This window comes from Nerophis ophidion, linkage group LG01 (assembly GCF_033978795.1).
Source record: "Nerophis ophidion isolate RoL-2023_Sa linkage group LG01, RoL_Noph_v1.0, whole genome shotgun sequence".
Classification (NCBI taxonomy): Eukaryota; Metazoa; Chordata; class Actinopteri; order Syngnathiformes; family Syngnathidae; genus Nerophis; species Nerophis ophidion.
The window spans coordinates 11412346-11435056 of record NC_084611.1 but is presented as its reverse complement, the minus strand read 5'-3'; the positions used below and the strand labels follow the sequence as shown (position 1 = coordinate 11435056).

Genomic DNA, 22711 nt, shown 5'->3' with positions numbered 1-22711 from the left:
CATGTCTTTGGAAGTGGGAGGAAGCCGGAGTACCCAAAGGATATATATATATATATATATATATATATATATATATATATATATATATATATATATATATATATATATATATATATATATATATATGTGTGTGTGTGTGTGTGTGTGTATATATAGATATACACATGTATATATACATTTATTTATACATATGTACATATTAATACATATACACATTTACAAATATATACACGTATACAAATATATACATTTACATATACACACATATATAAAAAAAAAATATATATATATATACATACACTTACATATACATATACATATACATATACATATACACATACACACACACACATGTCTATTTTATTTAAGGACAAAATTGCAACAATGAACATTTGTTTAATGTACCGTAACATTTTTCGGTTAAAAATAAAGCCAATAACGACATTTTTTTGTGGTCCCCTTTATTTAGAAAAGTACCAGAAGGTACCGAAAAATACCGAAACACTTTTAGTACCGGTACCAATATATATATATATATATAAATGTATATATATATATATATATATATATATATATATATATATATATATAGCAAACATAGGCACCCATCTACATTTCTGCCAGTGGGTGATTGTTGTGTTTGTATTAGTGTTGTCCCGATACCAATATTTTGGTACTGGTACTAAAAGTCTTTCGGTATTTTTCGGTACCTTCTGGTACTTTTCTAAATAAAGGGGACCACAAAAAATGTCATTATTGGCTTTATTTTTAACCCAAAAATCTTACGGTACATTAAACAAATGTTCATTATTGCAATTTTGTATATATATATATATATATATATATATATAGCAAACATAGGCACCCATCTACATTTTTACCAGTGGGTGATCGTTGTGTTTGTATTAGTGTTGTCCCTATACCAATATTTTGGTACTGGTACTAAAAGTGTTTCGGTATTTTTTGGTACCTTTTGGTACTTTTTTAAATAAAGGGTACCACAAAAAAATGTCGTAATTGGCTTTATTTTTAACCCAAAAATCTTACGGTACATTAAACAAATGTTCATTATTGCAATTTTGTATATATACAGTATATATATATATATATATATATATATATATATATATATATATATATATATATATATATATATAGCAAATATAGGCACCCATCTACATTTCTGCCAGTGGGTGATCATTGTGTTTGTATTAGTGTTGTCCCGATACCAATATTTTGGTACTGGTACTAAAAGTGTTTCGGTATTTTTCGGTACCTTCTGGTACTTTTCTAAATAAAGGGGACCACAAAAAATGTCATTATTGGCTTTATTTTTAACCCAAAAATCTTACGGTACATTAAACAAATGTTCATTATTGCAATTTTGTATATATATATATATATATATATATATATATATATATATATATATATATATATATAGCAAACATAGGCACCCATCTACATTTTTGCCAGTGGGTGATTGTTGTGTTTGTATTAGTGTTGTCCCGATACCAATATTTTGGTACTGGTACTAAAAGTGTTTCGGTATTTTTTGGTACCTTTTGGTACTTTTTTAAATAAAGGGTACCACAAAAAAATGTCGTAATTGGCTTTATTTTTAACCCAAAAATCTTACGGTACATTAAACAAATGTTCATTATTGCAATTTTGTCCTTAAATAAAATAGTGAACATACAAGACAACTTGTCTTTTCGTAGCAATTAAGCAAATAAATGCTCTTAATTAGTCTGCTGACATGTCTGGTAACATATTGTGTCATTTATCATTGTATTATTTTCTCAAAATTGTTAAGGACAAGTGGCAGAAAATGCATTATTAATCTACTTGTTCATTTACTGTTGATATCTGCTTACTTACTCTTTTAACATGTTCTATCTGCACTTCTGTTAAAATGTAAAAATCGCTTATTCTTCTGTTGTTTGATACGTTACATTAGTTTTGGAAATTTGGGTATCAGAATCATACATTGGTCATATTCAAAGTCCTCATGGGTCCAGGGGACATATTACCTGAGTTTAATTATGTACATATCACATATATGTTATATTTTATATTGCTACTATGATACTTTTTAGTCTACTTAATACCTGTGTTATTTCCATCCTTACCCTTTCCATCCTTTGAAACTGAGCTACTGTTTGGAACAATTTCCCTTGTGGATCAATAAAGTTTGTCTAAGTCTAAGTCAAGGAAACAGTTTTACCAGATTTTGGTCCTGTCAGGAAAGCACGTCAGAAATATTAAAATAATAATTTTCAAGGCGCGGACTATGTCGTGGTTTGTTTTCCCGTGGTGCAAAGTGATTGGAACGGACATGGCGTGAAGGTAATGACATCTTTAATCTTAACTTACAAATATTACAAAAACAAAGGGTATAAACAAAAGGCGCCCTCAGTGGAGGTTCAAAACTTGGCTATGAAAACTAAAACTCGCACAATGGGAGAACTACGGACATAAAACAAAACTTACAAACTATGGCATGAAAAACTTACTTGGACCGAGATAGAGCATGGAACATTGGCATGGATAACATGGTTGTGTAGGAGGTGATAGAGGGTGCTGTCGCCAGCCTGACTGCCTGGCAACTACAGGCTTAAATTGTGCTGTGATTATTGACAGGTGCGTGAGTCCAAACAAATGAGCCAGGTGACGTTAATGGTTGTCGTGGAAACTAAAACAAACCAGGGTGCGCAAAAACAGGAACTAATGGAGTCAAAAACAAAACAGAACATGATCACAAAGACATGACGATGATAAATACGAAAATATTTTCACACATTTGCTTAGTACAAAACATGCTTTAAATACAATTCTCGTTTGGTTAAAATAAATAAAATAATTTCATTCAAATAAACAGTGTGAATTTTTTTCGTAGGAGCTGCCACTCTAACATTCTACCGAGGGCCCCAATTTAGCATCATTTATAATTATTTATTTAAGACATGTTTAACACATTTCATAAAGGTTAAATTTGCACGGATTCAACAGACCTAAAAAGGAGTTAAGCAAAGCTTTTATCTAATCCTCCACATTTTCCATTTATTTTCATAAATTAGTAGAGATCCCCAACCTATTCATGGCAACATCATTTCTGCATATTTCACTGAAGTCTGAGTAACTCATTGAAAGTGGGAAGCACGTTTTGACGGCTTCTTTTTAAAACGTCTTTCAGGACAAGAAAGGACTATCTGGCAAACAGATTCCAGCAGAGAGGCGGACCATCTATCAGCGACATGTTCGTCCATCCACTCTGCTGGCCAAAAGCATCCTGGAAGGTAAAAATAACAGAACTTTGATCTTTTTCTGCGACTCTACTGTACTAGAGTTACTTTGTTTTTACACCAGCTCACACTATTGTAAATACAGCCGTGTGTCATCAACTACTCATCACAATTAATCCTCTGTGGACAAGTGTTTCTTACAGCTGTGATGAATTAAATGCAGGCAGCGTTTTTTTAATCAATGAAGTATGCCACAGCTGATAAGTAACCCCGAGAAGAGTACTCAAGTATGTAAGTGGAGATGAAATATAATCACGTTGTGAATATCCTAATAAGAGCGAGTCCCAGCAGGCACAAGACATTGATACAACGTTGATTAAACATACATGTTTTTTTTTTAAAACTCACTTCTAAAAAAACATTGCAAAATAGTTGTATTTGTACAAACCCCGTTTCCATATGAGTTGGGATTGTGTTAGATGTAAATATAAACGGAATACAATGATTTGCAAATCCTTTTCAACCCATATTCAGTTGAATGCACTACAAAGACAAGATATTTGACGTTCAAACTCAAAAATTTTATTTTTTTTGCAAATAATAATTAACTTAGAATTTCATGGCTGCAACACGTGCCAAAGTAGTTGGGAAAGGGCATGTTCACCACTGTGTTACATCACCTTTTCTTTTAACAACACTCAATAAACGTTTGGGAACTGAGGAAAATAATTGTTGAAGATTTGAAAGTGGAATTCTTTCACATTCTTGTTTTATGTAGAGCTTCAGTCCTTCAACACTGTCGTATTTTACGCTTCATAATGCGCCACACATTTTCGATGGGAGACAGGTCTGGACTGCAGGCGGGCCAGTAAAGTACCTGCACTCTTTTTTTACGAAGCCCTGCAGTTGTAACACCTGCTGAATGTGGCTTGGCATTGTCTTGCTGAAAAAAGCAGGGGCGTCCATGAAAAAGATGGCAGCATATGTTGTTCCAAAACCTGTATGTACCTTTCAGCATTAATGGTGCATTCACAGATGTGTAAGTTACCCATGCCTTGGGCACTAATGCACCCCCATACCATCACAGATGCTGGCTTTTCAACTTTGCGCCGATAACAGTCTGAAAGGTACGCTTCCCTTTTGGTCCAGAACAATTTTCCACTTTGCATCAGTGCATCTTAGATGATCTTGGGCCCAGAGAAGCCGGCGGTGTTTCTGGATGTTGTTGATAAATGGCTTTCGCTTTGCATAGTAGAGCTGTAACTTGCACTTACAGATGTAGCGACCAACTGTATTTAGTGACAGTGGTTTTCTGAAGTGTTCCTGAGCCCATGTGGTGATATCATTTAGAGATTGAGGTTGGTTTTTGATACAGTGCCCTCTGAGGGATTGAAGGTCACGTTCATTCAATGTTGGTTTGCGGCCATGCCGCTTACGTGGAGTGATTTCTTCAGATTCTCTGAACCTTTTGATGATATTATGGACCGTAGATGTTGAAATCCCTAAATTTCTTGCAATTGCACTTTGAGAAACGTTGTTCTTAAACTGTTTGACTATTTGCTCACACAGTTGTGGACAAAGGGGTGTACCTCGCCCCATCCTTTCTTGTGAAAGACTGAGCATTTTTTGGGAAGCTGTTTTTATACCCAATCATGGCACCCACCTGTTCCCAATTAGCCTGCACACCTGCGGGATGTTCCAAATAAGTGTTTGATGAGCATTCCTCAACTTTATCAGTATTTATTGCCACCTTTCCCAACTTTTTTGTCACGTGCTGCTGCCATCAAATTCTAAAGTTAATGATTATTTGCAACAAAAACAAATGTTTATCAGTTTGAACATCAAATATGTTGTCTTTGTAGCATATTCAACTGAATATGGGTTGAAAATGATTTAATTGTATTGTGTTTATATTTATATCGAACACAATTTCCCAACTCATATGGAAACGGGGTTTGTATAATCATGTTATGAATATCCTAATAACAGCGAGTCCCAGCAGGCACAAGACATCGATACAACGTTGATTAAACATATATCGTTTTTTTTTTTAAAGCTGACTTCGAAAAAACGTTGCAAAATTGTTCTATTTGTTTGTTATTAGTTGGCAAATGACCAAATTTCAATGGTCAAAATTACGTCACAATCTGACATAGAATAAACCTTATTAAAAAGTATGTCGTTTCAACGTTGTATTTGTGTTATAGAATATTGGTTGTGAAGTGACCAAATTTTGATGATCAAATCAACGTCACAACCTGACATTGATTAAACGTCGTCAAAAAAGCATGTTGTTTCAACGTTGTGTTTGTGTTGTAGAATTTTGGTCGGGAAATGACCAAAGTTCAATGATCAATTTAACGTCAGGACCCGACATAGATTAAACATCAAAAAGGATACTGTTGCAACGTTGTATTTGTGTTGTAAAATATTGGTTGTGAAATGACCACATTTCAAAGGTCAAATCAACGTCACAACCTGACATTGATTAAACGTCCTCATAAAGCATGTTGTTTAGACGTTGTATTTGTGTTGTAGAATTTTGGCTGGGAAATGACCAAAATTCGATGGTCAAATCAACGTTACAACCTGACATTGATTAAACGTCGTCATAAAGCATGTTGTTTCAACGTTGTATTTGTGTAGTAGAATTTTGGTTGGGAAATGACCAAACTTCAAAGGTCAAATCAACGTCACAACCTGACATTGATTAAACATCAAAAAGGATATTGTTGCAACGTTGTATATGTGTTGTAGAATATTGGTTGGGAAATGACCACAATTCAATGGTCAAATCAACGTCACAACCTGACATTGATTAAACGTCGTTAAAAAGCATGTTGTTTCAACGTTGCATTTGTGAATTTTGGTTGGGAAATGACCAAATTTCGTTGGTCAAATCAACGTCACAACCTGACATTGATTAAACGTTGTCAACAAACAAGTTGTTTCAACGTTGTATTTGTGTTGTAGAATATTGGTTGGGAAATGACCAAAATTCAATGGACAAATCAACGTCAAAACCCAACATTGATTAAACATAAAAAAGGATATTGTTGCAACGTTGTATTTGTGTTGTAGAATATTGGTTGGGAAATGACCAAAATTCAATGGTCAAATCAACTTCAGGACCCAACATTAATTAAACGTCGTTAAAAAGCATGTTGTTTCAATGTTGTGTTTGTTTTGTAGAATTTTGGTTGGGAAACGACCAAACTTCAAAGGTCAAATCAACGTCACAACCTGACATTGATTAAACGTTGTTAAAAAGCATGTTGTTTCAACGTTGTATTTGTGAATTTTGGTTGGGAAATGACCAAATTTCGATGGTAAAATCAACGTCACAACCTGATATTGATTAAACGTCGTCCAAAAACATTTTGTTTCAACGTTGTATTCGTGTTGTAGAATATTGGTTGGGAAATGACCAAAATTCAATGGACAAATCAATGTCAAAACCCGACATTGATTAAACATCAAAAAGGATACTGTCGCAACGTTGTATTTGTGTTGTAGAATATTGGTTGTGAAATGACCACAATTCAATGGTCAAATCAATGTCAGGTATGACGTCGTCAAAAAGCATGTTGTTTCAACGTTGTGTTTGTGTTGTAAAATTTTGGTTGGGAAATTACCAAAAGTCAATGGTCAAATCAATTTCAGGACCCGACATTGATTAAACGTCGTTAAAAAGCATGTTGTTTCAACGTTGCATTTGTGAATTTTGGTTGGGAAATGACCAAATTTCGTTGGTCAAATCAACGTCACAACCTGACATTGATTAAACGTTGTCAACAAACAAGTTGTTTCAACGTTGTATTCGTGTTGTAGAATATTGGTTGGGAAATGACCAAAATTCAATGGACAAATCAACGTCAAAACCCAACATTGATTAAACATAAAAAAGGATATTGTTGCAACGTTGTATTTGTGTTGTAGAATATTGGTTGTGAAATGACCACAATTCAATGGTCAAATCAATTTGAGGACCTGACATTAATTAAATGTCGTTAAAAAGCATGTTGTTTCAACGTTGTGTTTGTGTTGTAGAATTTTGATTGGGAAATGGCCAAACTTCAAAGGTCAAATCAACGTCACAACCTGACATTGATTAAACGTTGTTAAAAAGCATGTTGTTTCAACGTTGCATTTGTGAATTTTGGTTGGGAAATGGCCAAACTTCAAAGGTCAAATCAATGTCACAACCTGACATTGATTAAACGTTGTCAATAAACAAGTTGTTTCAACGTTGTATTCGTGTTGTAGAATATTGGTTGTGAAATGACCACAATTCAATGGTCAAATCAATTTCAGGACCTGACATTAATTAAATGTCGTTAAAAAGCATGTTGTTTCAACGTTGTGTTTGTGTTGTAGAATTTTGATTGGGAAATGGCCAAACTTCAAAGGTCAAATCAACGTCACAACCTGACATTGATTAAACGTTGTTAAAAAGCATGTTGTTTCAACGTTGCATTTGTGAATTTTGGTTGGGAAATGACCAAACTTCAAAGGTCAAATCAATGTCACAACCTGACATTGATTAAACGTTGTCAATAAACAAGTTGTTTCAACGTTGTATTCGTGTTGTAGAATATTGGTTGTGAAATGGCCAAAATTCAATGGTCAAATCAACGTCAAAACCCGACATTGATCAAACATCAAAAAGGATGTTGTTTCAAAAAGGATCCAAAAGGATATTTTTGCAACGTTGTGTTTGTGTTGTACAATATTGGTTGTGAAATGACCAAAATTCAATGGTCAAATCAACGTCACAACCTGACATTGATTAAACGTCGTCATAAAGCGTGTTGTTTCAACGTTGTATTTGTGTAGTAGAATTTTGGTTGTGAAATGACCAAAATTCAATGGTCAAATCAACGTCAAAACCCGACATTGATCAAACATCAAAAATGATGTTGTTTCAACGTTGTATTTGTGTTGTAGAATTGTGGTTGGGAAATGAGAAAAGTTCAAAGGTCAAATCAACGTCAGGACCCAACATTGATTAAACGTTGTCAAAGAGCACGTTGTTGCAACGTTGTATTTGCGTTCTAGAATTTTGGTTGGGAAATGACCAAAATTCAATGGTCAAATCAATATCAGAACCCGACATTGATTAAACATCAAAAATTACGTTGTTTCAACGTTGTATTTGTGTTGTAGAATACTGGTTGTAAAAAATGACCAAAAGTCAATGGTCAAAACAACGTCACAACCTGACATTGATTAAACTTCGTCGAAGAGCATGTTGTTTCAACGTTGTATTTGTGTTGTAGAATTTTGGTCGGGAAATGACCAAATTTCAATGGTCAATTTAACATCAGAACTCGACATTGAGTTCAAACTCCGGCCGAGTCATACCAAAGACTATAAAAATGGGACCCATTACCCCCCTGCTTGGCACTCAGCATCAAGGGTTGGAATTGGGGGTTAAATCACCCAAAATGATTCCCGGGCGCGGCCACCGCCGCTGCTCACTGCTCCCCTCACCTCCCAGGGGGTGATCAAGGGTGGTAAGTCAAATGCAGAGAATAATTTCACCACACCTAGTGTGTGTGTGACAATCAAAGGTACTTTAACTTTAACAAAGTGTAATTCAACTCTCTTAAATAGTTTCTACCACCGCCTGTGTGGTTTGTTGAGTCAGCACAGGATTTATAAGTAAAAATGATAAATGAGGTATTTGATCCCTAAAAGAGTTTTTATTCATTTATTTGATATTTTGTTCAATCCTCGATAGGACTTAAATGTAATGTCTTTGCAGGCACGCTGAGACAATGGCTTAAGTTCCTCCTTTTTTTAAAATAATTGCACAAATTTTTTCTTTAGAATTTTGAACTAACTTGAAGTATTTTGTCAAGGGACTTAGACTTAGACTTAGACAAATGTTAATGATCCACAAGGGAAATTGTTCCACACTATCTCAATCAATCAATCAATGTTTACTTACGTAGCCCTAAATCAGTAGAGTCTCAAAGGGCTGCAAAAGCCACAACGACATCCTCGGCTAAGATCCCAGATCAAGGCAAGGAAAAAACTCTACCCAATGGGATGATAATGACAATCTCTACATTTTCAGAATGTGCTTTTTCTATTTTTGGCCAAAGTAAAACAAAGAAAACTATCTAAAGTTTTCTTTATCCATAAGTTATTTTGCCAGGATTTTAACAGTCCAGGCCAATTTGAGATAGATTTTGCTCGATCTGTACATTTTCACAATTTGCTTGTTGTATGTATGGCCATAGTAAAACAAAGAAAACTATTTAAAGTTGTCTTTATTTTTAAGTTATTATAGCATGATTTTAAAAATCCGGGCCAATTTGAAATAGATTTTGCTCGATCCGTACATTTTCATAATGTGCTTGTTCTATTTTTGGCCAAAGTAAAACAAAGAAAACTATCAAAAGTTGTCTTTATTCGTAAGGTTTTTTTGCCAGGATTTTAACAGTCCGGGCCAATTTAAAATAGATTTTGCTCGATATGTACATTTTAAGAATATGCTTGTTCTATTTTTGGCCAAAGTAAAACAAAGAAAACTATCTAAAGTTGTCTTTATTTCTAAATTATTATGCCATGATTTTAACAGTCCGGGCCAATTTGAAATAGATTTTGCTCGATCTGTACATTTTCACAATTTGTTTGTTGTATGTATGGCCAAAGTAAAACAAAGAAAACTATTTAAAGTTGTCTTTATTTTTAAGTTATTATGGCATGATTTTAAAAATCCGGGCCAATTTGAAATAGATTTTGCTCAATCTGTACATTTTCATAATGTGCTTGTTCTATTTTTGGCCAAAGTAAAACAAAGAAAACTATCAAAAGTTGTCTTTATTCGTAAGGTTTTTTTGCCAGGACTTTAACAGTCCGGGCCAATTTAAAATAGATTTTGCTCGATATGTACATTTTAAGAATATGCTTGTTCTATTTTTGGCCACAGTACAACCAAGAAAACTATCTAAAGTTGTCTTTATTCATAAGTTATTTTGCCAGGATTTTAACAGTCCGGGCCAATTTGAACCAGATTTTGCTCGATCTGTACATTTTCAGAATGCACTTGTTTTATTTTTGACCAAAGTAAAACAAAGAAAACTATTTAAAGTTGTCTTTATTCATAAGTTATTATGCCAGGATTTTAACAGTCCGGGCCAATTTGAAATAGATTTTGCTCGATCTGTACATTTTCAGAATGCACTTGTTCTAATTTTGGCCAAAGTAAAACTATCTAAAGTTGTCTTTATTTTTAAGTTATTATGCCATGATTTTAACAGTCCGGGCCAATTTAGAATAGATTTTGCTCGATATGTACATTTTAAGAATATGCTTGTTCTATTTTTGGCCAAAGTAAAACAAAGAAAACTATCTAAAGTTGTCTTTATTTTTAAGTTATTATGCCATGATTTTAACAGTCCGTCCGGGCCAATGTGAACCAGATTTTGCTCGATCTGTACATTTTCAGAATGTGCTTGTTCTATTTTTGGCCAAAGTAAAACAAAGAAAACTATCTAAAGTTATCTTTATTTTTAAGTCACTATGGCATGATTTTAACAGTCCAGGCCAATTTGAAATAGATTTTGCTCGATCCGTACATTTTCAAAATGTACTTGTTCTATTTCTGTCCACAGTAAAACCAAGAAAACTATCTAAAGTTGTCTTTATTCATAAGTTATTTTGCCAGGATTTTAACAGTCCGGGCCAATTTGAACCAGATTTTGCTCGATCTGTACATTTTCAGAATGCACTTGTTTTATTTTTGACCAAAATAAAACAAAGAAAACTATTTAAAGTTGTCTTTATTTTTAAGTTATTATGCCAGGATTTTAAGAGTCCGGCCCACTTTGAAATAGATTTTGCTCGATCTGTACATTTTCAGAATGCACTTGTTTTATTTTTGACCAAAATAAAACAAAGAAAACTATTTAAAGTTGTCTTTATTTTTAAGTTATTATGCCAGGATTTTAAGAGTCCGGCCCACTTTGAAATAGATTTTGCTCGATCTGTACATTTTCAGAATGCACTTGTTCTAATTTTGGCCAAAGTAAAACTATCTAAAGTTGTCTTTATTTTTAAGTTATTATGCCATGATTTTAACAGTCCGGGCCAATTTAAAATAGATTTTGCTCGATATGTACATTTTAAGAATATGCTTGTTCTATTTTTGGCCAAAGTAAAACAAAGAAAACTATCTAAAGTTGTCTTTATTTTTAAATTATTATGCCATGATTTTAACAGTCCGGGCCAATTTGAAATAGATTTTGCTCGATCTGTACATTTTCAGAATGTGCTTGTTCTATTTCTGTCCACAGTAAAACCAAGAAAACTATCTAAAGTTGTCTTTATTTTTAAGTTATTATGCCCCGATTTTAACTTTCCAGCCCACTTTGAAATAGATTTTGCTCGATCTGTACATTTTCAGAATGTACTTATTCTAAATTTGGCCAAAGTAAAACTATCTAAAGTTGTCTTTATTTTTAAGTTATTATGCCATGATTTTAACAGTCCAGGCCAATTTAAAATAGATTTTGTTCAATCCGTACATTTTCAGAATGTACTTGTTGTACTTTTGGCCAAAGTAAAACAAGGAAAACTATCTAAAGTTGTCTTTATTTTTATGTTATTTTGCCATGATTTGAACAATCCGGGTCAATTTGAAATAGATTTTGCTCGATCTGACATTTTAAGAATATGCTTGTTCTGTTTTTGGCCAAACTAAAAGAAAGAAAACTATCTAAATTAGTCTTTATTTTTAAGTTATTATGCCCCGATTTTAACAGTCCGGCCCACGTTGAAATAGATTTTGCTCGATCTGTACATTTTCAGAATGCGCTTGTTCTAATTTTGGCCACAATAAAATAAAGAAAACTATCTAAAGTTGTCTTTATTTTTAAGTTATTATGCCATGATTTTAACAATCCGGGACAAATTGAAATAGAATTTGTTCGATCTGTACATTTTCACAATGCGCTTGTTCTAATTTTGGCCAAAGTAAAACTATCTAAAGTTGTCTTTATTTTCAAGTTATTATGCCATGATTTTAACAGTCCGGCCCACTTTGAAGTAGATTTTTTCTCGATCTGTACATTTTCAGAATATCCTTATTCTAAATTTGGCCAAAGTAAAACTATCTAAAGTTGTCTTTATTTTTAAGTTATCATACCATGATTTTAACCGTCTAGGCCAATTTGAAATAGATTTTGTTCAATCCGTACATTTTCAGAATGTGCTTGTTCTAATTTTGGCCAAACTAAAAGAAAGAAAACTATCTAAATTAGTCTTTATTTTTAAGTTATTATGCCCCGATTTTAACAGTCCGGCCCACGTTGAAATAGATTTTGCTCGATCTGTACATTTTCACAATGCGCTTGTTCTAATTTTGGCCAAAGTAAAACTATCTAAAGTTGTCTTTATTTTGAAATTATTATGCCACAATTTTAACAGTCCAGGCCAATTTGAAATAGATTTTGCTCGATCTGTACATTTTCAGAATGCGCTTGTTCTAATTTTGGCCACAATAAAATAAAGAAAACTATCTAAAGTTGTCTTTATTTTTAAGTTATCATACCATGATTTTAACCATCTAGGCCAATTTTAAATAGATTTTGTTCAATCCGTACATTTTCAGAATGTGCTTGTTCTAATTTTTGGCCAAAGTAAAACAAAGAAAACTATCTAAAGTTGTTTTTATTTTTAAGTTATAATGCCATGATTTTAACAGTCCGGAAAAAATTAAAATAGATTTTGCTCTATTTGTACATTTTCAGAATGCGCTTCTTCCAATTTTGGCCAAAGTAAAACTATCTAAAGTTGTCTTTATTTTTAAGTTATTATGCCATGATTTTAACAGTCCGGGACAAATTGAAATAGATTTTGCTCGATCTGTACATTTTCAGAATGTGCTTGTTCTATTTTTGTCCAAAGTAAAACAAAGAAAACTATCTAAAGTTGTCTTTATTTTTAAGTTATTTTGCCAGGATTTTAACAGTCCAGGCCAATTTGAAATCGATTTTGCTCGATCTGTACATTTTCACAATTTGCTTGTTGTATTTTTGGCCAAAGTAAAACAAAAAAAACTATCTAAAGTTGTCTTTATTTTTAAGTTATTATGCCACGGTTTTAACAGTCCGGCCTACTTTGAAATAGATTTTGCTCGATCTGTACATTTTAAGAATATGCTTGTTCTAATTTCGGCCAAAGTAAAATTATTTAAAGTGGTCTTTATTTTTAAGTTATTATTCCACGATTTTAACAGTCCGGGACAAATTGAAATAGATTTTGCTGGATCTGTACATTTTCAGAATGCACTTGTTCCAATTTTGGCCAAAGTAAAACAAAGAAAACTATCTAAAGTTGTCTTTATTTTTAAGTTATTATGCCATGATTTTAACAGTCCGGCCCACTTTGAAGTAGATTTTGCTCAATCTGTACATTTTAAGAATATTCTTATTCTAAATTAAGCCAAAGTAAAACTATCTAAAGTTGTCTTTATTTTTAAGTTATTATGCCATGATTTTAAGTATAGGCCAATTTTAAATAGATTTTGTTCAATCCGTACATTTTCAGAATGTGCTTGTTCTAATTTTGGCCAAAGTAAAACAAAGAAAACTATCTAAAGTTGTCTTTATTTTTAAGTTATTATGCCACGGTTTTAACAGTCCGGGCCAATTTGAAATGGATTTTGCTCGATCTTTACATTTTAAGAATATGCTTGTTCTATTTTTGGCCAAAGTAAAACAAAGAAAACTATCTAAAGTTGTCTTTATTTTTAAGTTATTATGCCATGATTTTAACAGTCCGGGCGAATTTGAACCAGATTTTGCTCGATCTGTACATTTTCAGAATGTACCTGTTGTAATTTTTGGCCAAAGTAAAACAAAGAAAACTATCTAAAGTTGTCTTTATTTTTAAGTTATTATGCCATGATTTTAACAGTCCGGGCCAATTTGAAATGGATTTTGCTCGATCTGTACATTTTAAGAATATGCTTGTTCTATTTTTGGCCAAAGTAAAACAAAGAAAACTATCTAAAGTTGTCTTTATTTTTAAGTTATCATGCCATGATTTTAACAGTCCGGCCCACTTTGAAGTAGATTTTGCTCAATCTGTACATTTTAAGAATATTCTTATTCTAAATTAAGCCAAAGTAAAACTATCTAAAGTTGTCTTTATTTTTAAGTTATTATGCCATGATTTTAAGTATAGGCCAATTTTAAATAGATTTTGTTCAATCCGTACATTTTCAGAATGTGCTTGTTCTAATTTTGGCCAAAGTAAAACAAAGAAAACTATCTAAAGTTGTCTTTATTTTTAAGTTATTTTGCCAGGATTTTAACAGTCCGGGACAAATTGAAATAGAATTTGCTCGATCTGTACATTTTCACAATGCGCTTGTTCTAATTTTGGCCAAAGTAAAACTATCTAAAGTTATCTTTATTTTGAAATTATTATGCCACAATTTTAACAGTCCAGGCCAATTTGAAATAGATTTTGCTCGATCTGTACATTTTCAAAATGTACTTGTTATAAATTTTGGCCAAAGTAAGACAAAGAAAACTATCTAAAGTTGTCTTTATTTTTAAGTTATTATGCCATGATTTTAACAGTCCGGCCCACTTTGAAGTAGATTTTGCTCGATCTGTACATTTTAAGAATATCCCTATTCTAAATTTGGCCAAAGTAAAACTATCTAAAGTTGTCTTTATTTTTAAGTTATCATACCATGATTTTCACCGTCTAGGCCAATTTGAAATAGATTTTGTTCAATCCGTACATTTTCAGAATGGGCTTGTTCTAATTTTGGCCAAAGTAAAACAAAGAAAACTATCTAAATTTGTCTTTATTTTTAAGTTATCTTGCCATGATTTGAACAATCCGGGCCAATTTGAAATAGATTTTGCTCGATCTGTACATTTTAAGAATATGCTTGTTCTAAATTTGGCCAAAGTAAAACTATCTAAAGTTGTCTTTATTTTGAAATTATTATGCCACAATTTTAACAGTCCAGGCCAATTTGAAATAGATTTTGCTCGATCTGTACATTTTCAGAATGCGCTTGTTCTATTTTTGGCCAAAGTAAAACAAAGAAAACTATCTAAAGTTGTCTTTATTTTTAAGTTATTTTGCCATGATTTTAACAGTCTAGGCCAATTTGAAATTTTGTTCAAGCCGTACATTTTCAGAATGTCCTAGTTCTAATTTTGGCCAAAGTAAAACAAAGAAAACTATCTAAATTTGTCTTTATTTTTAAGTTATCTTGCCATGATTTTAACAGTCCAGGCCAATTTGAACCAGATTTTGCTCGATCTGTACATTTTAAGAATATGCTTGTTCTATTGTTGGCGAAAGTAATACAAAGAAAACTATCTAAAGTTGTCTTTATTTTTAAGTTATTATGCCACGATTTTAACAATCCGGCCCACTTTGAAATAGATTTTGCTCGATTTGTACATTTTCAGAATGCACTTGTTCTAATTTTGGCCAAAGTAAAACTATCTAAAGTTGTCTTTATTTTTAAGTTATTATGCCATGATTTTAACAGTCCGGGCCAATTTGAACCAGATTTTGCCCGATCCGTACATTTTCAGAATGTGCTTGTTTAATTCTGGCCAAAGTAAAACAAAGAAAACTATCTAAAGTTGTCTTTATTTTTAAGTTATTTTGCCATGATTTGAACAATCCGGGCCAATTTGAAATAGATTTTGCTCGATCTGTACATTTTAAGAATATGCTTGTTCTAAATTTGGCCAAAGTAAAACTATCTAAAGTTGTCTTTATTTTTAAGTTATCATACCATGATTTTAACCGTCTAGGCCAATTTTAAATAGATTTTGTTCAATCCGTACATTTTCAGAATGTGCTTGTTCTAATTTTGGCCAAAGTAAAACAAAGAAAACTATCTAAAGTTGTCTTTATTTTTATGTTATTTTGCCATGATTTGAACAATCCGGGCCAATTTGAAATAGATTTTGCTCGATCTGTACATTTTAAGAATATGCTTGTTCTAAATTTGGCCAAAGTAAAACTATCTAAAGTTGTCTTTATTTTTAAGTTATAATGCCATGATTTTAACAATCCAAACCAATTTGAACCAGATTTTGCTCGATCCGTACATTTTCAGAATGGGCTTGTTCTAATTTTGGCCAAAGTAAAACAAAGAAAACTATCTAAATTTGTCTTTATTTTTAAGTTATCTTGCCATGATTTTAACAGTCCAGGCCAATTTGAACCAGATTTTGCTCGATCTGTACATTTTAAGAATATGCTTGTTCTATTGTTGGCGAAAGTAAAACAAAGAAAACTATCTAAAGTTGTCTTTATTTTTAAGTTATTATGCCACGATTTTAACAATCCGGCCATTTTGAAATAGATTTTGCTCGATCCGTACATTTTCAGAATGCACTTGTTCTAATTTTGGCCAAAGTAAAACTATCTAAAGTTGTCTTTATTTTTAAGTTATCATGCCATGATTTTAACAGTCCAAACCAATTTGAACCAGATTTTGCTCGATCCGTACATTTTCAGAATGGGCTTGTTCTAATTTTGGCCAAAGTAAAACAAAGAAAACTATCTAAAGTTGTCTTTATTTTTAAGTTATTTTGCCATGATTTTAACAGTCCGGGCCAAATTGAACCAGATTTTGCTCGATCTGTACATTTTCAGAATGTACTTGTTCTATTTTTGTCCAAAGTAAAACAAAGAAAACTATCAAAAGTTGTCTTTATTTTTAAGTTATTATGCCATGATTTTAACAGTCCGGGACAAATTGAAAGAGAATTTGCTCGATCTGTACATTTTCAGAATGCACTTGTTCTAATTTTGGCCAAAGTAAAACTATCTAAAGTTGTCTTTATTTTTAAGCTATCATGCCATGATTTTAACAGTCCAAACCAATTTGAACCAGATTTTGCTCGATCCGTACATTTTCAGAATGGGCTTGTTGTAATTTTTGGCCAAAGTAAAACAAAGAAAACTATCTAAAGTTGTCTTTATTTTTAAGTTATCTTGCCATGATTTTAACAGTCCGGGCCAATTTAAAACAGATTTTCCTCCATGCGGCCCCTGAGCTAAAATTAGTTTGACACCCCTGGTCTAATGGTTATAAGAATAAAAAAGATAGGATATCTGTGTTTCAAGCATTTTGACCCAAACGAGTATTAGGTGTAACGTGACATCGCCAACTAGTGGCCTGGCATGCTCATTACAGCATCATTGTTGTATAGTGATTATGATATTTGTGTTGTTCTTGTCCAATAAAACTTCTTGATTGTTTTTGCACCAACAGGGTTTCGCCCGGGGCCGACCGACTCCTTCCTAGCCGTCAACCCCTCCCTCCCGCCGCCGCTGAGCGACCGGATGAGGAAGCGGCGGGCGTTCGCCGACAAGGAGCTGGAGAGCATCATGCTGGAGCGCGAGTACAAGGAGCGTGAGCTGCTGGAGAACGGCCAAACCTCGCTGCTCTTCCCGAGCAACATGGCGCACCACCCTGCCGACTACAACTCCTACAAGGCGGCGTATTCGCCCGAGACGGCGCCCAAAGACCTGTGCGGCCTGCTGGGCCCCGCCTGCCTTGATGTTTCCATGCCGTACTCGGCCTCCGCCAACGTGGAGCTCATCTCGTCCAACGTGAGCGTGGCCACCACTTACCGCCACTACCCGCTGCAACCGGCGCGGGGCGGCGGCGGCGGCGGCGGCGCGGGCTTCGTCATGTGGCCCAGAGGGGCCGCCAACTTAGGCGACGCCCTTCTGTACCAGCAGTGCCTTTTCAACGCCACGGCGGTGCAAAACATGAAGCCCGGCGCCATCTGGGAGCCTAAAACCATGCCCGCCGAGAGCCAGGCGCCGGAGCAGGACCCCACCGACGTGCTCGCCGCCTTGCCGCAGGACCCCGCCGAGCAAAAAACTGCCTGCGCCAAGCAAAGCGGGCAAAGAGAGTGCTCGGCCTTCTACCCCCCGAAGAGGAGCTTCGGTCCCGCCTTCCATGACAGCTCGCCGCCGATGAAAGCGGGCAAGGACGCCGGCAAGTTCTCGGTGAAGGTCAACTCCACCTTCCACTCGCTCATCCAGCATTCTTTGGCGGACAGGAACAGCGGCGGGGCGCCGTGCTGCAAGGAGCTCCTGCAGGAAGCCGCACGCAAGCTCAGGGAAAGCTCCGCCAGGGACGCTCAGGCCGCCAAAATCGCCGGCAGGTACGCCAAAGACTTCACGTCCAAACCCGGCGGGACCAAGGTGGCCCCGGGCGAGTCCTTGTCCTTCTCTGTGGAGGCCATTCTGAAAAGGCCTGCCATGAGTCGGGCCTTCCATTGAATTAACACTAACCCTGTTTCCATATGAGTTGAGAAATTGTGTTTGATGTAAATATAAACGGAATACAATGATTTGCAACCCAAATTCAGTTGAATATGCTACAAAGACAACATATTTGATGTTCAAACTGATTAAAAAAAATCATTTTTGTGCAAATAATCATTAGCTTTAGAATTTGATGCCAGCAACACCCGACAAAGAAGTTGAGAAAAGTGGCAATAAATACTGATAAAGTTGAGGAATGCTCATCAAACACTTATTTGGAACATCCCACAGGTGTGCGGGCTAATTGGGAACAGGTCTTTCGCAAGAAAGGACGGGGCGAGGTACACCCCTTTGTCCACAACTGCGTTAAGAACAACATATCTCAAAGTGCAATTGCAAGAAATTGAGGGATTTCAACATCTACGGTCCATATTATCATCAAAAGGTTCAGAGAATCTGGAGAAATCCATCAGGCTTTCCCCTGACAGTTTGTCTATGTTTTAGTTTTTTCCTCTGCATTTGTCTTTAGTCCCTGTCTAGTGCTCTTATTTTGTCAGCTTCCTGTCTTGTTCCCTGAGTGCTGTGTTCCTCCTCAGCTGCGGCTGATTTGCACCTGGCCACACCTGTTGCCAATCAGCCCGCTCCTGTTTGTACCTGCTTTGTCTTGTGTCAGTTGCTGGATCATTGTATTGGATTGTTGTTCTACCTGTTGTGTCATTTTGTTATAGCTCATACCTGTTGTGCTACATTTTGTCCTGGTCGTCGTAGCGGTAAGCTATTAGCTATTTCCAGTTTTTCTGTTTGTTTCCCACTAGCTTCCATGCTAAAGTTCCTTTTTGTTTTTCTAGCTCCCAGTGCTAGCTCCCTTAGTTTGTTATTCCGCCCACGTGCGTGCTTTTTGTTTGTTCTTGTTCTATTATTTATATGCCTGCCTCCGTCTCTGCATCTTGGGGTTTGACAACAAATACCCCTGACAACCACCTGTGTTTCCTCCGTGTTTAGTATCTCCTGTCTTTAGTTCCTGTCTAGTGCTCTTTTTTTGTCAGCTTCCTGTGGTGTGTTCCTCCTCAGCTGCAGCTGATTGGCACCTGGCCACACCTGTTGCCAATCAGCCCGCTCCTATTTGTACCTGCTTTGTCTTGTGTCAGTTGATGGATCATTGTATTGCATTGTCGTTGCCACATGTCACTCTTGTCGTGCTACCTGTCGTGTCGTTTTGTTACAGCTACTACCTGTCGTGCTACATTTTGTCCTGGTCGTCGTAGCGGTAAGCTGTTTCGGTTAGCATTAGCTATTTCCAGTTTTTCTGTTTGTTTTCCACTAGCTTCCATGCTAAAGTTCCTTTTTGTTTTTCTAGCTCCCAGTGCTAGCTCCCTTAGTTTGTTATTCCGCCCACGTGCGTGCTTTTTGTTTGTTCTTGTTCTATTATTTATATGCCTGCCTCCGTCTCTGCATCTTGGGGTTTGACAACAAATACCCCTGACAACCACCTGTGTTTCCTCGGTGTTTAGTATCTCCTGTCTTTAGTTCCTGTCTAGTGCTCTTATTTTGTCAGCTTCCTGTCTTGTTCCCTGAGTGCTGTGTTCCTCCTCAGCTGCGGCTGATTGGCACCTGGCCACACCTGTTGCCAATCAGCCCGCTCCTGTTTGTACCTGCTTTGTCTTGTGTCAGTTACCGGATCATTGTATTGTCATTTGTATTGTCGTTGCCACATGTCACTCTTGTTGCGCTACCTGTCGTGTCGTTTTGTTACAGCTACTACCTGTCGTGCTACATTTTGTCCTGGTCGTCGTAGCGGTAAGCTGTTTCTGTTGGCATTAGTCATTTCCAGTTTTTCTGTTTGCTATCCACTAGCTTCCATGCTAAAAAACATTTTTGTTTTCTAGCTTCCAGTGCTAGCTCCCTTAGTTTGTTATTCCGCCCACGTGCATACTTTTTGTTTGTTCTTGTTTAGTTTTAATTAAATCATGTTTTGATATTCTAAGCCTGCCTCCGTCTCTGCATCTTGGGGTTCGACATCAACTAATAACTCTGACAAAATCACTCCACTTAAGCGGCATGGCCGGAAACCAACATTGAATGACCGTGATCTTCGATCCCTCAGACGGCACTGTATCAAAAACCGACGTCAATCTCTAAAGGATATCACCACATGTGCTTAGGGACACTTCAGAAAACCACTGTCACTAAACACAGTTTGTCGCTACATCTGTAAGTGCAAGTTAAAGCTCTACTATGCAAAGCGAAAGCCATTTATCAACAACATCCAGAAACACCGCCGGCTTCTCTGGGTCATCTAAGATGGACTGATTCAAAGTGGAAAAGTCTTCTGTGGTCTGACGAGTCCACATTCCAAATTGCTTTTGGAAATATTCGACATTGGGGCGAAGTTGGTAGAGTGGCTGTGCCAGCAATCTGAGGGTTATTGGTTCAATCCCCACCTTCTACCATCCTAGTCACGTCCGTTGTTTCCTTGGGCAAGACACTTCACCGTTGCTCCTGATGGGTCCTGGTGAGCGCCTTGCATGGCAGCTCCCGATGACAGTGTGTGAATGTGTGTGTGAATGGGTGAATGTGGAAATACTGTCAAAGCCCTTTGGGCTCCTTAATAAGGGGTAGAAATGCGCTATACAAGTACAACCAATTTACCATTTACCATCGTGTCATCCGGACTAAAGGGGAAGCGAACCATCCAGACTGTCATCGACGCAAAGTTGAAAAGCCAGCATCTGTGATGGTATGGGGGTGCATTAGTGCCCAAGGCATGGGTAACTTACACATCTGTGAAGGCACCATTAATGCTGAAAGGTACATACAGGTTTTGGAACAACATATGCTGCGTCTTTTTCATGGACGCCCCTGCTTATTTCAGCAAGACATTGCCAAGTCACATTCAGCTCGTGTTACGACAGCTTGGCTTCGTAAAAAAAAGAGTGCGGGTACTTTCCTGGCCCGCCTGCAGTCCAGACCTGTCTCCCATCGAAAATGTGTGGCGCATTATGAAGTGTAAATCCCGGACTGTTGAAGGACTGAAGCTCTACATAAAACAAGAATGTGAAAGAATTCCACTTTCAAAGCTTCAACAATTAGTTTCCTCAATTCCCAAACGTTTATTGAGTGTTGTTAAAAGAAAAGGTGATGTAACACAGTGGTGAACATGCCCTTTCCCAACTACTTTGGCATGTGTTGCAGCCATGAAATTTTTAGTTGATTATTATTTGCAAAAAAAAAAAAAAAGTTTATCAGTTTGAACATCAAATATGTTGTCTTTGTAGCATATTCAACTGAATATGGGTTGAAAATGCAAATCCTTGTATTTTGTTTACATCTAACACAATTTCCCAACTCATATGGAAATATGGAGCGTCTAAAAACATGGCGCCAAAAAGGCAGCCACTGTGTACAGTGTATTATAGCTCCTTTGTGTCCCTTTTTTGCATGTTGAATAACTTTATTGTGAAGAGTATTTAAACACTTTCTCATGTCAATAAACGTTATAGGACTTTGAATTTTTCTCCCAGTTTTTGCCATCATGGCCAAGTCATAATACCAAAGACTATATATAAAAAAAAAAAAGGGAGATCTTACCTCCCTGCTTGGCACTCAGCATCCAGGGTTGGAATTGGGGGTTAAATCAGCAAAAAAATAATTCCCGGGCGCGGCCACTGCTGCTGCTCACTGCTCCCCTCACCTCCCAGGGGGTGATAACGGGTGATGGGTCAAAAGCAGAGAATACGCCACACCTAACTTTAATCATAGCAGTCACGGTCTCGGCCTGCACGAGTGCTACTGGCACTGGAAAGCTGCGGTATATCTCGGTTGGTAGAGTGGCCGTGCCAGCAACTTGGGGGTTGCAGGTTCGATTCCCACTTCCGCCATCCCAGTCACTGCCGTTGTGTCCTTGGGCAAGACACTTTACCCACCTGCTCCCAGTGCCACCCACACTGGTTTAAAATGTAACTTAGATATTGGGTTTCACTATGTAAAGCGCTTTGAGTCACTAGAGAAAAGCGCTATATAAATATAATTCACTTCACTTCTTTTAGGGCACAGGTGTCAAACTCAAGGCCTAGGGGGGCCAGATGTGGGCCCGCCACATCATTTTCCTTGGCCCCTGGAAGGCCTGGAAATAATATTTACACTATATTGCCAAAAGTATTTTGCCACCTGCTTTGACTCAC

General features: G+C 36.1%; 1 protein-coding gene across 1 annotated transcript in view; it reads left to right on the top strand.

Moving 5' to 3' along the window:
- dmrt2a (doublesex and mab-3 related transcription factor 2a) overlaps nucleotides 1–22039 on the top strand; it is a 26663-nt gene extending 4624 nt beyond the window's left edge. Inside the window, exons 3-4 of the mRNA XM_061895995.1 lie at nucleotides 3197–3299; nucleotides 17524–22039. Of these exons, the coding sequence (XP_061751979.1) occupies nucleotides 3197–3299; nucleotides 17524–18545 (1125 nt within the window). The 3' untranslated portion in view covers nucleotides 18546–22039. The remainder of the gene's footprint in view (nucleotides 1–3196; nucleotides 3300–17523) is intronic.
- Nucleotides 22040–22711: the final 672 nt, after the last annotated feature.